Source organism: Callospermophilus lateralis, chromosome 19 (genome assembly GCF_048772815.1).
Source record: "Callospermophilus lateralis isolate mCalLat2 chromosome 19, mCalLat2.hap1, whole genome shotgun sequence".
NCBI classification, from domain to species: Eukaryota; Metazoa; Chordata; class Mammalia; order Rodentia; family Sciuridae; genus Callospermophilus; species Callospermophilus lateralis.
The window spans coordinates 7,974,582-7,986,246 of record NC_135323.1 but is presented as its reverse complement, the minus strand read 5'-3'; the positions used below and the strand labels follow the sequence as shown (position 1 = coordinate 7,986,246).

Sequence of the window (11,665 nt, the reverse complement as noted above, 5' to 3'; positions counted from 1 at the left end):
CTCGGTCCTCTTGAGAAGACCCCAGAGACAAGGAACCCTGCCCTAGACATGGCTGTGCAGAACATACCCTGTGAAGGTCCAGCAGTTCCAGATGGAATGCCAGTTCTGAGCTGGGCACCTCTACCACCTTTGGTGGCATCTGCTCCCACATCCTCAGAGCCACCCTGCAGAGGACACAGACCTTAGTTGGTTACCTGGAAGGAGTCCATGAAGCCCTTGGGGCCCTACCAGACTCCAAAGTGGAGAGCAGGCTCCCAGGCCTCTGCCATCCCTTCTGTTTTCCTCCCCGCGCCTCCCTTGGGTGACCTCTGTAAAGTGGATGACCTAGGACTGTGGCCACACTCTCTGCTGCAGGTCCCCACCATGTCAACCTTGCTGGAGATCAAGAGCAGCGTGCTCAGGCAGGTGCAGGTGTGCCCGTCCTTCCGCCGCAAGACGGAACAGGAGCCTGCAAGCACCAGTGCGGACCTGCAGGAGCCTGCCACAGGGGCCTGGTGGGTACCCAGGGACAGACCCCTGCCAAGGGCCTTCCCACTTGGGTGGGAAGCAGGGACACAGGAAGTCTGAGGCTGTGGGCATCACAAGGCCCCGTCCTCCGTGTGGGCCCCTTGAGTAGTGTGGCACAGGGCCAGCACCTCCTGGAACCAAAGCTGACCTGGCCTTTCTCCCAGGAAACCTGGGGATGGCGTGGAGTTCTTTGCCCACATGCGTCTCATCCTGAAGAAGGGGGAAGGCAGACAGGGCCTGCCGTGCCCTGAGGTGAGGACACCCTCCTGCAGGGGCCTGGGTGCTGCAGCCCCGCCCAGCATGGGACCTCTGCTTCCTCTGCCCTGTCAACCTCTGGTCTCCACTCTCCTCTCACTCCTTCCCCTGGAGTACCCCTGTCCAGCAGTGGTGGTGGATGCAGGCCCTGCGTGCCCCCAGACCATCACCCATGCACCCCTCGCAGGTCCTCTTACGCAGTGGCTCACCAGCCCCAGCTGAGCCTGTGGACTCCAACCGTGGCCTGAGAGCCCTGACCCAGGAGGAGGTAAGGGAGTGCTGGTCCGTCCCCAGGGGGCTCTGACTCCTGTTCTTAGGTTAGAGTGCCCAGGGTTTCAGGACAGGCTGACAGCAGAGATGGATGGGACGGACAGGTGAACAGAGGGCCCAGCGGGTACAAAGGTCCTGAGGAAGGGGCTCTGCTGGGCCAGTGGGAGGAGCTGCCTGGGGTGAGGGGCTGGGCTTACAGGGAGTGGACAGCAGGGCCTGAGGTTTAGCACTGTGCAGGTGGAGATGCTGTATGAGGAGGCCCTGTATACAGTCCTCCACCGGGCGGGCACCATGAGTCCTGACCAGGTGGATGATGAAGAAGTCCTTCTGGCCTACCTTCAGCAGGTGAGTCAGCTGCCCTGCCCCCACCCCACCCATCGCCTGACTGTAGACAGAATGCACCCCACACCTGCATGAGCAAGCAGGTGTAATGGGCATGTGTGAGCAGACACACAGGCTGGCAGACCTACCCAGCAGGAGGGAGGGGTGGTCACAAAGAAGGTCAGATGGGACAGACAGATGCACAGAGGGTGAACCAATGGATGGACAGCACACCATGACTCTATTTCTTCCCCTGTCCTGGCCATGCAGACCTCACTGCCACATGCCCACAGTACTTCCTATTAGGTGCCGGGACAGGGTGGGCAGGCCCACTCCCAACCCCTGCACTGTGAGGTGCAAGGTGGTCATTTCTGATTCTCACGCACCTGAGGCCCCAGAGTCATAGCCAGTCTCTCCTCAGGGCTCACCTGGGCCCCTCCCACCTGCTTACCACCCATAGGTGTTTGGCACCAACCCAGAGCAGCATGCTGAGGCCATTGAGCGTGTGAAGAAGGCCAAGGTAAGGCTGTGGCCTTCCTGGGTGGACTGACCAGCTGCTGCAGCCTGTGGCAGGTTCGGGGGCGGGTTGATGCTCACACTGGGCTGCCTAGCCCTTTGGGGCTCTCAGCGTCCCTCTGCCCACAGGCCCCCACATATGCCCTGAAAGTTTCTGTCATGCGTGCCAAGAACCTTCTGGCCAAAGACCCCAATGGTGAGTGAGGGCCCCTAGCCATGCCCAGGTCTGCTTGAGCCACGGAGGGTGGGCACGGCACGGGGCTGAGCCTGCTGTGTCTCAGGCTTCAGCGACCCCTATTGCATGCTGGGCATCTTGCCGGCCTCGGGCACCCCTCGGGAGCAGAGTGGGCAGAAGGAGCAGCGCTTCAGCTTCCGTAAGGGCAGCAAGCGCAGCGGCCCGCTGCCAGCCAAGTGCATCCAGGTCACCGAGGTCAAGAGCAGCACTCTGAACCCCGTCTGGAAGGAGCACTTCCTGTTGTAAGGCCCCCACCCCACAGGTGGCCACGTGTCCTGAGGATGATGGCTCACATGGTCCCCAGCTCAGTGCTGTCCCAGGCAATTCAAAGGGGTTGGGGTGCTGATTGCATGCCTCACATTCTGGTTACATTCCAGAGGAGGGAATAGGCCCAGAGAGGGGCATCGAGCCCCCATGGCCACACAGCTAATAACAGTGTAGAGGCAGATTTGAGAAAGAAGCTGTTTGGAGAGAAGGACCTCGTGGCCACTCCCTGCTGCCCCTAAACTTGCCCTCAGCCCAGCTCTGGCAGAGGCTCACCCAGGACCCTCACCCGCATCTCTCTGTCCCCACAGTGAGATTGAGGATGTCAGCACTGACCAGCTGCACTTGGACATCTGGTACTGGGCCTGAGTCCTACAGGGGAGTGGGTGGCTCTGGTGGGGGAGGGAGTCGGGGGCCTCTGACCTGGGCTGGGAGTGCCAGACAAGCCATGCTGTCCTTCAGGGACCACGATGATGATGTGTCCCTGGCAGAAGCATGCAGGAAGCTGAATGAAGTAATTGGCCTGAAGGGCATGAGCAGGTATGGGATGGGGGCCTTGCACTCTTGAGTCACAGGTGGGACCTGCAGTGGGAACTGGCTCCCGGGGGCCACTGACCTGATCCCACCCGATCGTGCCCAGGTACTTCAAGCAGATTGTTAAGTCAGCCCGAGCAAATGGCACGGCAGGGCCCACCGAGGACCACACGGATGACTTCCTGGGGTGCCTCAACATCCCAGTGCGGGTACGAACACCTGCCACATGCATGTCCCCCGTGTTCCCCCCCCCCTCTTGCAGTGGCCATGACCTTTGACCCCAAGGGCCTCCCACCCTCCTTGGGCTGCAGGGAGGGGCTGCCTGAAGTGCCTCTTGCCTTTGGGCACCCCTGAGCCCTCCCACATTCTCCCCAGGGTTCCATGGGTCTGTGAGGGTGGGCGTGGGGGAGAGTTCCCTAGGCCTGACACCCCCCCCACCCCATAGGAGGTGCCTGTGGCTGGAGCAGACCGCTGGTTCAAGCTGGAACCACGTTCCAGCGCCTCCCGTGTGCAGGGGGATTGTCACCTGGTCCTCAGGCTGATCACCACACAGGTGGGGTCCCGCAGAAGCTCTGCCCTGCACCCCTGCCCCCTGCCCACTGGGCCGAGGCACAGCTGGTGACAGGCAGGCTCTGTTCCAGAGGGATACCATCATGAGCCAGCGTGGGAGATTCGGCTTCTTGTCCTACCTGTTGCTGCTCAGCCGTGTGCTGCGGTTCGAGCATCGCGTGGAGGAGGTAGTGGACACCTCTGGGAGCCTGGGGCAACTGGACCAGGTGTCAGAGCAGGGGATGGTGGTGAAGGGTGTCTTGGGCCTCTGCCCACCCTCCACCTTTGCTCCCAGCCCAATTCAAGCAGCTGGCATGGCGAGCTCAGCGGGCCTGGGACCACCATCCTCTGTCTGCACGGAGCCCAGAGCAACCTGTCCCCCTTGCAGCTGGCTGTACTGTGAGTGGGCTCTGCAGGCCACGGGTGGGAGTGAGCGGGTGGGCTGTGAGTGGGCAGGGCTGGGCAGATTCCTCTGACTATGGGCTGGGCCCCTGCAGGCACTGGCAGGTCAGCAGCCGCCACCATCAGACCCGCACTCTGGACTACGGCTACCTTCTGGGGCTGCTGGAGGACATGCAGGCACACTGGGAGGAGGCGCCCCTGCTACCCCAGGAGCAGGTGGGCACAGCAGGGGCCTGCTTTCTGTTGGCCATGTCCGTGCTGGGGGCTAGTCCTGCTCTGCCCTCCTGAGCTTAAAGACAGAAGGACCAGGCCCTTTGTGGGACAATGCACACTGTACACAGAGGAGGTGGCAGGCTGCACTGGAGTGACCTGGGAAGGAGGTTCCGGGGTCAGACTGGGCTGTGGGCAACAGCAGGAGAGCACGGGCACTGGCAGGACAGGGCACAGGGGACAGCAGATGCAGGGGCCCAGGGGTCACCAAAGTAGTGTGTGGGGTGCTGAGACCAGGACAGGCCAGCAGGGGAGACCACTCTGGGGGAGACCAATGGACGGCATTCCTAGGACAGAATCAGTAGGTGGGGGAAAACTGCTGGCCAAGGCAGGGAAGGTGGTCCCCAGCATCAGTGACCAGGGCTACCAGCACTATTTCCAGCTTCTTTAGCTCTGAAGACACCCCCTTTCCCCCAGGAGGAGAGTTTGGCCGACAGCTTTTCTGCTTTCTCTGAGTTCGGGCTGCGGCTGCTGCGCCAGCTCCGGGATTACTTTCCTGCCACCAATAGCACAGCCGTCTACCGACTGGAGCTGCTGCTGAAGTGGGTGCAGCCGTGAGCAGGGGTGGGGTGGGGTGGGTGCTGGCTGGGCCCCCATGAGTGTGCTGTCCTTGCCCAGGTGTCTGGACAAGCTGCAGCTCTTCCAGCCCTCCTTTGAGATCTGCCCCTTTGAGACGGAGCTGAACATGGACATCGCTGCTGCTCTGAAGGTGTGTTGGACCTGCCTGGGCTCTCCATGGGCCCTGCCCAGCCCAGCCCTGCTTGGACTTGCTGGTCCATGGCCCCTTGCCATCTCTCCCTTCTCTCCAACCCATGCTGCCTTGCTGGCAACCCTTGCAGAGGGGCAACCGTGAGTGGTACGACAGGCTCCTGAGTGCCAAGAGTCCTCGAGAGCTGGTGAGGATCCAGGCAGCCTTGGTCATGGTGGGCACAGGGGCTGGGAGATCAGTGCAAACCAGGTTTCTTTGCAGCCAGGACCACAGCGCCTGGCCGGGCTTGTCGAACTGGCAGATGTCATCTATGAGGACCTGCAGGCCTGCTATGGCATCTACGCCAGCCTTTTCCATGGGTAGGCCCTGTCCTGAGTGCTGATACTGGCTGGGTACAGGGCAGGGTGGGGGCTGGCTGGCCCCACTGGTGGGGAGCAGGTAACTGAGTTCTGTCCTTTGTAGCATCCTCAAGGTGGACTTCTTCACCCTTACTTTCCGGCAGCTGGAGCGTCTGGTGAGGAGGGTCCTCAACCCTGGGTGCCCACTGGCTGTGGGGAGTGGGGAGAAACCTCTGGCTGGGCAGGGCTCTAGTTTCCCTGATGGCAGAGGCATGATCCTGCCATCTTGGGCAGGTGGCCGAGGAGGCATGGGTGCTGACAGAGGAGCTGAGCCCCAAGATGACCCTACAAGTGGCCTCGGGGCTCTTTGAGCTCTACCTGACCCTGGCTGACATCCAGCACTTCTGGAGCTACATCCCTGGCCGGTGGGTGCCTCAACACCTATGCCCCTGGCTCCTCTGGATAGGCTCTGGGACCTGAGATCAGGGCTCTGTGAAGGAGGCTCTCCCAGATGCCCACTTTGGGGCTTTGAACCTGGAAATTGCTGGGCTGGGGAATCTGTATCAGGGCAAGTGCTGAGTGAGTTCCCACTGCAGAGACAGTCGCTCCCTGGCGCTGGCCGGCATCCACACCCCATTCCTGCCTGCTGTGAAGCTCTGGCTGCAGGTGCTGCGGGACCAGTCCAAATGGCGCCTTCAGGGAGCTGTGGATGTGGACACGGTAAGTGTTTGCTCCACCAGAGCACATGGAGGCTCCTCCCATGTCCCCTGCCACTCAGGCCTCCTCCTGCCTTCCAGCTGGAGCCTGTGGATGCCTCGTCCAGGCACAGCAGTTCTGCAGCTACTGCCAGCCTCTGCTTCAGCCACATCCAGGAGCTCTGGGTCCGGCTGGCATGGCCTGACCCTGCCCAGGCCCAGGGGCTGGGCACCCAGCTTAGCCAGGTTTGTCTGATGGGGTGAGGGGAGCAGGCTATGAGGATATCAGGGCAGAGGAGGGGTTCTGAGTGCCAGCCTGCCGCCCATCCCAGGACCTGTGTGAGGCTGCCCTCTTCTACACTGAGCTGCTGCGGAAGAAGGTGGATGCCCAGCCTGGGGCTGCTGGCGAGGCTGTGAGTGAGCCGGTGAGTGGCTGGTGGGATAGGTGAGGCCCTGTGGTGGCTGGGTGGGGCCACCTACTGCAGCCACCTGCCTGGCCACTCCTCCCCAGCTCTGTGTGGTGCTTAACAACGTGGAGCTCCTGCGCAGGGCCTCAGGGCAGGCACTGAGGGGCCTGGCATGGCCTGAGGGGACCTTGGGGCTGGAGGGGGTGCTTCCCCGCCCCCTGCTCAGCTGCATACAGGCCCTGGAGGAGGACCTGCATCGGGAGGCCCATACTGTGACGGCACACCTGACCTCCAAGGTGGGCAGTGTGGCAGAGCCTGGCATCGGGTGTGGAGGCTGTCCCTGGCATCCCCACCCTCATGCTGAGCATTGCCCTCCCTTCAGATGGTGGCTGACATTCGGAAGTACGTGCAACACATCAGCCTCTCCCCTGACTCTATTCAGAATGATGAGGTGCGTGCCGGCATGGGCAGGAGGCTGTGAGTGTATGTGTGCTTGGGGTGGGTTAGGGTCCAGGCTCAGGCCAGCCCTGAGGACTCCTGCCCACAGGCTGTGGCCCCACTCATGAAGTACCTGGACGAGAAACTGGCCTTGCTGAATGCCTCGCTGGTGAAGGAGAACCTGAGCAGGTTTGCTGGGCAGGTGGGCAGGTTGGGCAGGTGGGGTGGGGCATTCCAGGTACTCATCTAGGCTGTGTACCTGCAGGGTGCTGGAGGCCCTCTGGGAGCTGCTGCTGCAGGCCATTCTGCAGGCGCTGGGCGCCAACAGTGATGTTTCTGCGGACTTCTACGGGCGCTTCCACTTCACATTGGAGGTAGGGCCATAAGGAGCTCCCCAGGGCCCTCTCCTGATTGGGCCCCTGCTGGGACACCCAGCCTCTGCCTGGCTTCTCCTGTTCCCCACTGGGCAGCACTTCCTCCCCACAGCCTAGCTGCCCAGCAGCACCTGGGCCACCTGTTACAACAGAGTCTGGCCTCAGATGCTGGCATTTCCCCTGGTCTCCTGGGACTTCTTGTCCATCCCAGGTGTGATGAGTGGCTCTGCCAAGGTGCCCAAGACCCACCTACTGGGGCTCCATACCCCAATCAGGCCAGACCCCCTGATGTATCTCCCTCTTTTTTCTCTGCCCCAGGCTCTTGTCAGTTTTTTCCACGCTGAGGGCCAGGGCCTGCCCCTGGAGAGCCTGAGGGATGGAAGCTACAAGGTGAGGCCCAACCCCTCTGGGGGCCACCACATTCATCCTACTGCCCCACAGTAGGCCTTGTCCTAGCGCACGAAGCCAGGGGGCCAGGAGGGCAGTGGCCTATGTGGCCAGTCACCAGCACCCCTCCTCACAGAGGCTGGAGGAAGAGCTGCGTCTGCACAAGTGCTCCACCCGGGAATGCATTGAGCAGTTCTACCTGGACAAGCTCAAGCAGGTAGGATGGCGGCCATCTGTGTGGCCTTTGCCTGGCTCCCTAGCCCTGCTTACTGGTTTTTCCTGCAGAGGTCGCTGGAGCAGAACCGGTTTGGCCGCCTGAGTGTCCGCTGCCATTACGAGGCAGCTGAGCAGCGGCTGGCCGTGGAGGTGCTGCATGCCGCAGACCTGCTCCCCTTGGACGCCAATGGTGAGGTGTAGCGGTGGCTGGGTGGGGGCTGGGGCTGGGGGCTTGCTGACAGCTGTGCCCCACAGGCCTGAGCGACCCCTTCGTGATCGTGGAACTGGGCCCACCTCATCTCTTCCCACTGGTCCGCAGCCAGAGGACCCAGGTCAAGGCCCGGACACTGCACCCAGTGTTCGACGAGCTCTTCCACTTGTGAGTGCCCATCCTGTCCCTTGTGCCTATCCCAGCCTGGCCCACAGGTCCATGGCTGGCTCTTGACTGCCTCCTCTGCAGTTCTGTGCCCGCAGAAGCATGCCGCCACCGTGGGGCCTGTGTGCTGTTCACAGTCATGGACCATGACTGGCTGTCCACCAATGACTTCGCTGGGGAGGCTGCCCTCAGCCTGGGCAGCGTCAGTGGCATTGCGAGGCCCCAGGTGGGAGTGGGCTCGAGGGCTGGGCAGCCCATCACCCTGCACCTGCGACGGCCCAGAGCCCAGGGTGAGTAAGCGTGGGGTGGTGGTGGGGACAGAGGGCAGTGGGCCTGGCTCCCACACGCCCACTTGTCCACCTGCAGTGAGGTCAGCACTGAGGATGCTGGAAGGTCGCACTAATAAGGAGGCACAAGAGTTCGTCAAGAAGCTCAAGGAACTGGAGAAGTGCATGGAGGCTGATCCCTGAACACTCCGCTGCCCCCCACATGCCACATTGTGCAGCCAGGCCTCACTGAGGCCCTCAACTGCCATAGCTGACTCTATATGACTTCCATCTGCCCTGGCTATGTCCCTTTGGTGTGTGCTATGAACCCCTTGTGCCCCAGTACATCCCACCCTGAACACAGGCCAACTTGGAAGGACTGGCCAGCAGCTACATCCTGGATGCAGAAATCACAATGGGCCTGGTCATTAGGTGGGCAGCTCCCTAGGGAGGCAGGTAGCTGGTCTCAGCAGAACCTTGCTCCCTATGACCATTAGGCAGTTTGGAGACACTGTAGGTAGTCAGAACTAGAAAAGACATACTAGTATGAGAGGGTGGGGGCTAGGGATGCTGCTCAGTACCCTCCAGTGCACTCACTGGTCTGTCCCCAACTGGCATGGTGAGCTAGGGTCCAGGCTGACCCTAGCCTGGAGGGTCCTCTCAGAGGAAGCTCTACCCTATCTCTCCCAGGAAGAGTAAGGCCCCAACAGGTTGAATCAAGATTAGAGGACCCAAGCTTTGGAGGACAGTAGCTGTCAGGGCTGATAAGTAGAGGGTAGGGTGCCAGCCCTCACCCACAGATGAACAGAGAAGTCTGTGGAAATCATGTGGGGTTCCAGACCCCACCTGGCTCCTGGGCCTGGCAAGAGGTATATGTCACCAGTGATAGGAGGAAGACAGGGAAGTCAGGGGTTCTGCATCAGCTGGTCAGCTGTCCTTCCCTGCAACACATGCATGACCACATCACTTATCCCATGGCCCATCTCTCACAAGCAGTCCCCCAACCCCAGGCTAAGTGCAAAGAACCAGACTCACACCAGGGGCTACTTCTCAACCTGTAGTTTCATTGAGAGTATCTCAAGCAAGGTTGTTCCCATGTGGAGAGGAGCACAACCCTGCCAGCAGCCACGGGGGCCACAGCTGCCAGGCCTGGCTGTCCCCACATTCCTGGACTTTGTTATCACACAGCTTCAACAATGTATGTGGTGTCTACAATTCTCAGTGTCTCTGCTGTTTCTTGATTTCTTTCCAAGTCTCAGTTGGGGTCCTGGCCTCAGTCCTTGGTTCTGGAGTCTCCTCCTCTGGAGGGCAGCTACTGCCTCCTTCATCCTCTGCAGGTCCCTGGTCTTCAGACTCGCTGCTGTCATCTGTATCTGTGGACAGCCTGGAAGAGAAGAATGTGTCCCCTCGTGGTGGCACCTAAGGCACTCCTCACTCAGCCCTCACCCTTCATGCACTCATCCCTGGGCTGAGGACACATTTCTCTTAGGCCCTGCCCTCTCTAGGCCAGATCCTCCCCAGCAGACTTGCACTGTGTTCTGCAGTCATCACCCAGGGGTTGCTTAGGACACCATCCTCATATACAGGAGAAGTAGAGGTCAGGACCTACCGGGTGCTGGTCACAGGCCTGTTGAGGTTTGCAAACTCTCGCCCTGAGTCCACATCAAAAGGATCTAAACCAAGGGAGGAAAGAAAAGAAAGTGACCTCTGAGTGAGCTCTCGAGACCCTAGGCTTTTCAGAAGAACGTGCAGGTCTGGAGGGCCTCCCGCAGAGGGCACCCACCTACGTCAGGCCTCACCAATTTCCTCCTCCTGGGGAGTAAGCTTGACACTGGCTAGGTATTCCTGCTCTGCCTGTAGCACCTCCTCTGATCCACTGCAGGCTGCGTATGTGTCCAGGAGTTGGCGGTTCAGGTTCAAGAAACCCTTGCCCCACTTAAACTTCTGCAGTAAGATGACGGCAAGATCTGAAAAGCCTAACAGCATAGGAAACAAGACCCAGAGATGTCAGCAATCCTTCTAGGGAATGTGTCCTCTTTACCCCAGCTGCTGGGTGCACCTGCCATCCGAGGGAGCTGATGGTTGCCAAACTACAGTCCTGACTGTCCCCCGCCCAATCTCCTTGCCTGTCCCTCTCCTGAAAAATAAACATTCTCATCAAGTCTGTCCCCAGGTCTCATGGGTCTCCATCTGGGCTTCTCCTTGGACCACAAATTCCTGGAGAATGCTGAGAAAAAAGTTTCTCAGGACAGTGCTGCCTGTGACAGTGAGGACACCTCACTTGCCTTCTGTTTAACTCCACAAGGCCAAGCCTCCAAGCCAGTTGGGGACTGAAACCCTGGGCTGTCCTAATGGCCTCCCTGTACACCCCTCACACTTCTCCAGGGGTTTGATGGGAGAAAATACCATTCTGGGAGCAGAGGCCACTAGGCTGTCAGGACAGGCCTGAAACTCACCTAGGATGCAGAAGGCAGCAGCAAAAGCTTCCACGCAGGAAAGTCTGCAGGGCCGGCCATAGTTTACAGGGTTGGCAGCCACCAGGTAGGGAAGCAGCCGCAAGTGGCTCCCTCGCATCTTCCCAAAGGGTGTCTCATCCAACCTGGCCCAGGAGCAGTCTATGACTGCAACCCCAGACTGTGCCACCAGCTGTCTGCCAGGAACAATATAGGCTAAGTTCTGGGGGTTGGCACCACTTTGGTGATGGCCCCTTACGTGAGGTATACCCCTGGAACTTGGCCTCCCAAGGGATAGGGAGCGTCCTTTCTTTACCCCAGACACTGGCAAAGGGCTACCTGGGCAAGCTTTTAAGGCAGTAGCTGGAGAAAACTTATTTCCCCTCGCCAGTCTCCAGGTCTCCCCCGCTTACCTGTCTGCGGGGGACACATACTGGGTGCCCATGGGGCTGAGAACGAGGCCGCCGAACCTCTGGCCCAAGCGTAGACAGCGCACCAGGCCCAGCCGGGCCAGCTTGCGGCCGGTGCAACGCCGGGGGTCGCAGTGGCCCAGCTCCCACATAGCCAGAGCGCAGGGCAGCGCCGCCGGGCCCGCGCCGCCCTCGTCCTCCTCGGGCTCCACGGACGCTGCGCAGGGAGAAGAGCGTCCCGGGCCTTAGCGCGGGCTCCAGGGCGCCCCGACCCCCTCTCCCTCCCCCCTCGCACTCACCCCGCAAAGCGGCGTCCACCTCCTTGGCGAAGGCCTCCAGGGAGCGGCCCGGGCGACGCCGCGCGTGGGCGCCCTCGGCCCCGGGTCCGCGAACCGCTTTCCTGCGCCCCATGACCGGCGCCGCGCCGACACCACCCGGCCCTGAGCAACTGCGCACGCGCCGGCGCGCTTCGA

At 61.0% G+C, this 11,665-nt stretch overlaps 2 protein-coding genes across 5 annotated transcripts; one reads left to right on the top strand and one right to left on the bottom strand.

Annotated features, from left to right (window-relative positions):
* The first annotated feature begins 363 nt into the window (after window positions 1-363).
* Baiap3 (BAI1 associated protein 3) lies at window positions 364-8,533 on the top strand. Of its 4 annotated transcripts, none has more exons than XM_076840136.2 (33): window positions 364-494; window positions 672-759; window positions 950-1,030; window positions 1,339-1,377; window positions 1,814-1,873; window positions 1,999-2,065; window positions 2,151-2,346; window positions 2,680-2,724; window positions 2,831-2,908; window positions 3,009-3,111; window positions 3,348-3,455; window positions 3,544-3,639; window positions 3,747-3,850; window positions 3,949-4,069; window positions 4,541-4,665; window positions 4,742-4,832; window positions 4,963-5,019; window positions 5,094-5,191; window positions 5,295-5,346; window positions 5,465-5,595; window positions 5,767-5,890; window positions 5,968-6,111; window positions 6,198-6,290; window positions 6,377-6,568; window positions 6,655-6,723; window positions 6,820-6,899; window positions 6,976-7,084; window positions 7,403-7,474; window positions 7,608-7,688; window positions 7,757-7,877; window positions 7,943-8,066; window positions 8,148-8,353; window positions 8,430-8,533. In XM_076840136.2, exons 1-33 carry the CDS (start codon window positions 364-366, stop codon window positions 8,531-8,533), a joined length of 3,390 nt encoding a protein of 1,129 aa, XP_076696251.2. The 4 variants fall into 4 exon arrangements, with proteins under 4 accessions (XP_076696251.2, XP_076696250.2, XP_076696249.2 ...); XM_076840135.2 differs by having other exon boundaries at window positions 1,270-1,377; XM_076840134.2 differs by having other exon boundaries at window positions 893-1,030; window positions 1,270-1,377.
* An 840-nt stretch (window positions 8,534-9,373) lies between these two features.
* On the bottom strand, window positions 9,374-11,658 carry Tsr3 (TSR3 ribosome maturation factor). Its single transcript, XM_076840483.2, has 6 exons — window positions 11,492-11,658; window positions 11,196-11,409; window positions 10,786-10,979; window positions 10,129-10,305; window positions 9,939-10,002; window positions 9,374-9,713 (listed from the first exon to the last, which is right to left on the bottom strand). Exons 1-6 carry the CDS (start codon window positions 11,601-11,603, stop codon window positions 9,548-9,550), a joined length of 927 nt encoding a protein of 308 aa, XP_076696598.2. The 5' UTR covers window positions 11,604-11,658; the 3' UTR covers window positions 9,374-9,547.
* Between the last annotated feature and the right edge of the window lie 7 nt (window positions 11,659-11,665).

Excerpts from the sequence above, each read along its gene's own strand:
- Baiap3 (XM_076840134.2), top strand. The coding sequence starts at position 364 with ATGTCAACCTTGCTGGAGATCAAGAGCAGCGTGCTCAGGCAGGTGCAG. Across the intron at positions 1,874-1,998 it reads AGCGTGTGAAGAAGGCCAAG|GCCCCCACATATGCCCTGAA; the intron begins GTAAGGCTGTGG and ends CTCTGCCCACAG. Across the intron at positions 3,456-3,543 it reads TCAGGCTGATCACCACACAG|AGGGATACCATCATGAGCCA; the intron begins GTGGGGTCCCGC and ends GCTCTGTTCCAG.
- Tsr3 (XM_076840483.2), bottom strand. The coding sequence starts at position 11,603 with ATGGGGCGCAGGAAAGCGGTTCGCGGACCCGGGGCCGAGGGCGCCCAC. Across the intron at positions 11,410-11,491 it reads GGTGGACGCCGCTTTGCGGG|CGTCCGTGGAGCCCGAGGAG; the intron begins GTGAGTGCGAGG and ends CTCCCTGCGCAG. Across the intron at positions 10,003-10,128 it reads TCCCCAGGAGGAGGAAATTG|ATCCTTTTGATGTGGACTCA; the intron begins GTGAGGCCTGAC and ends CCCTTGGTTTAG.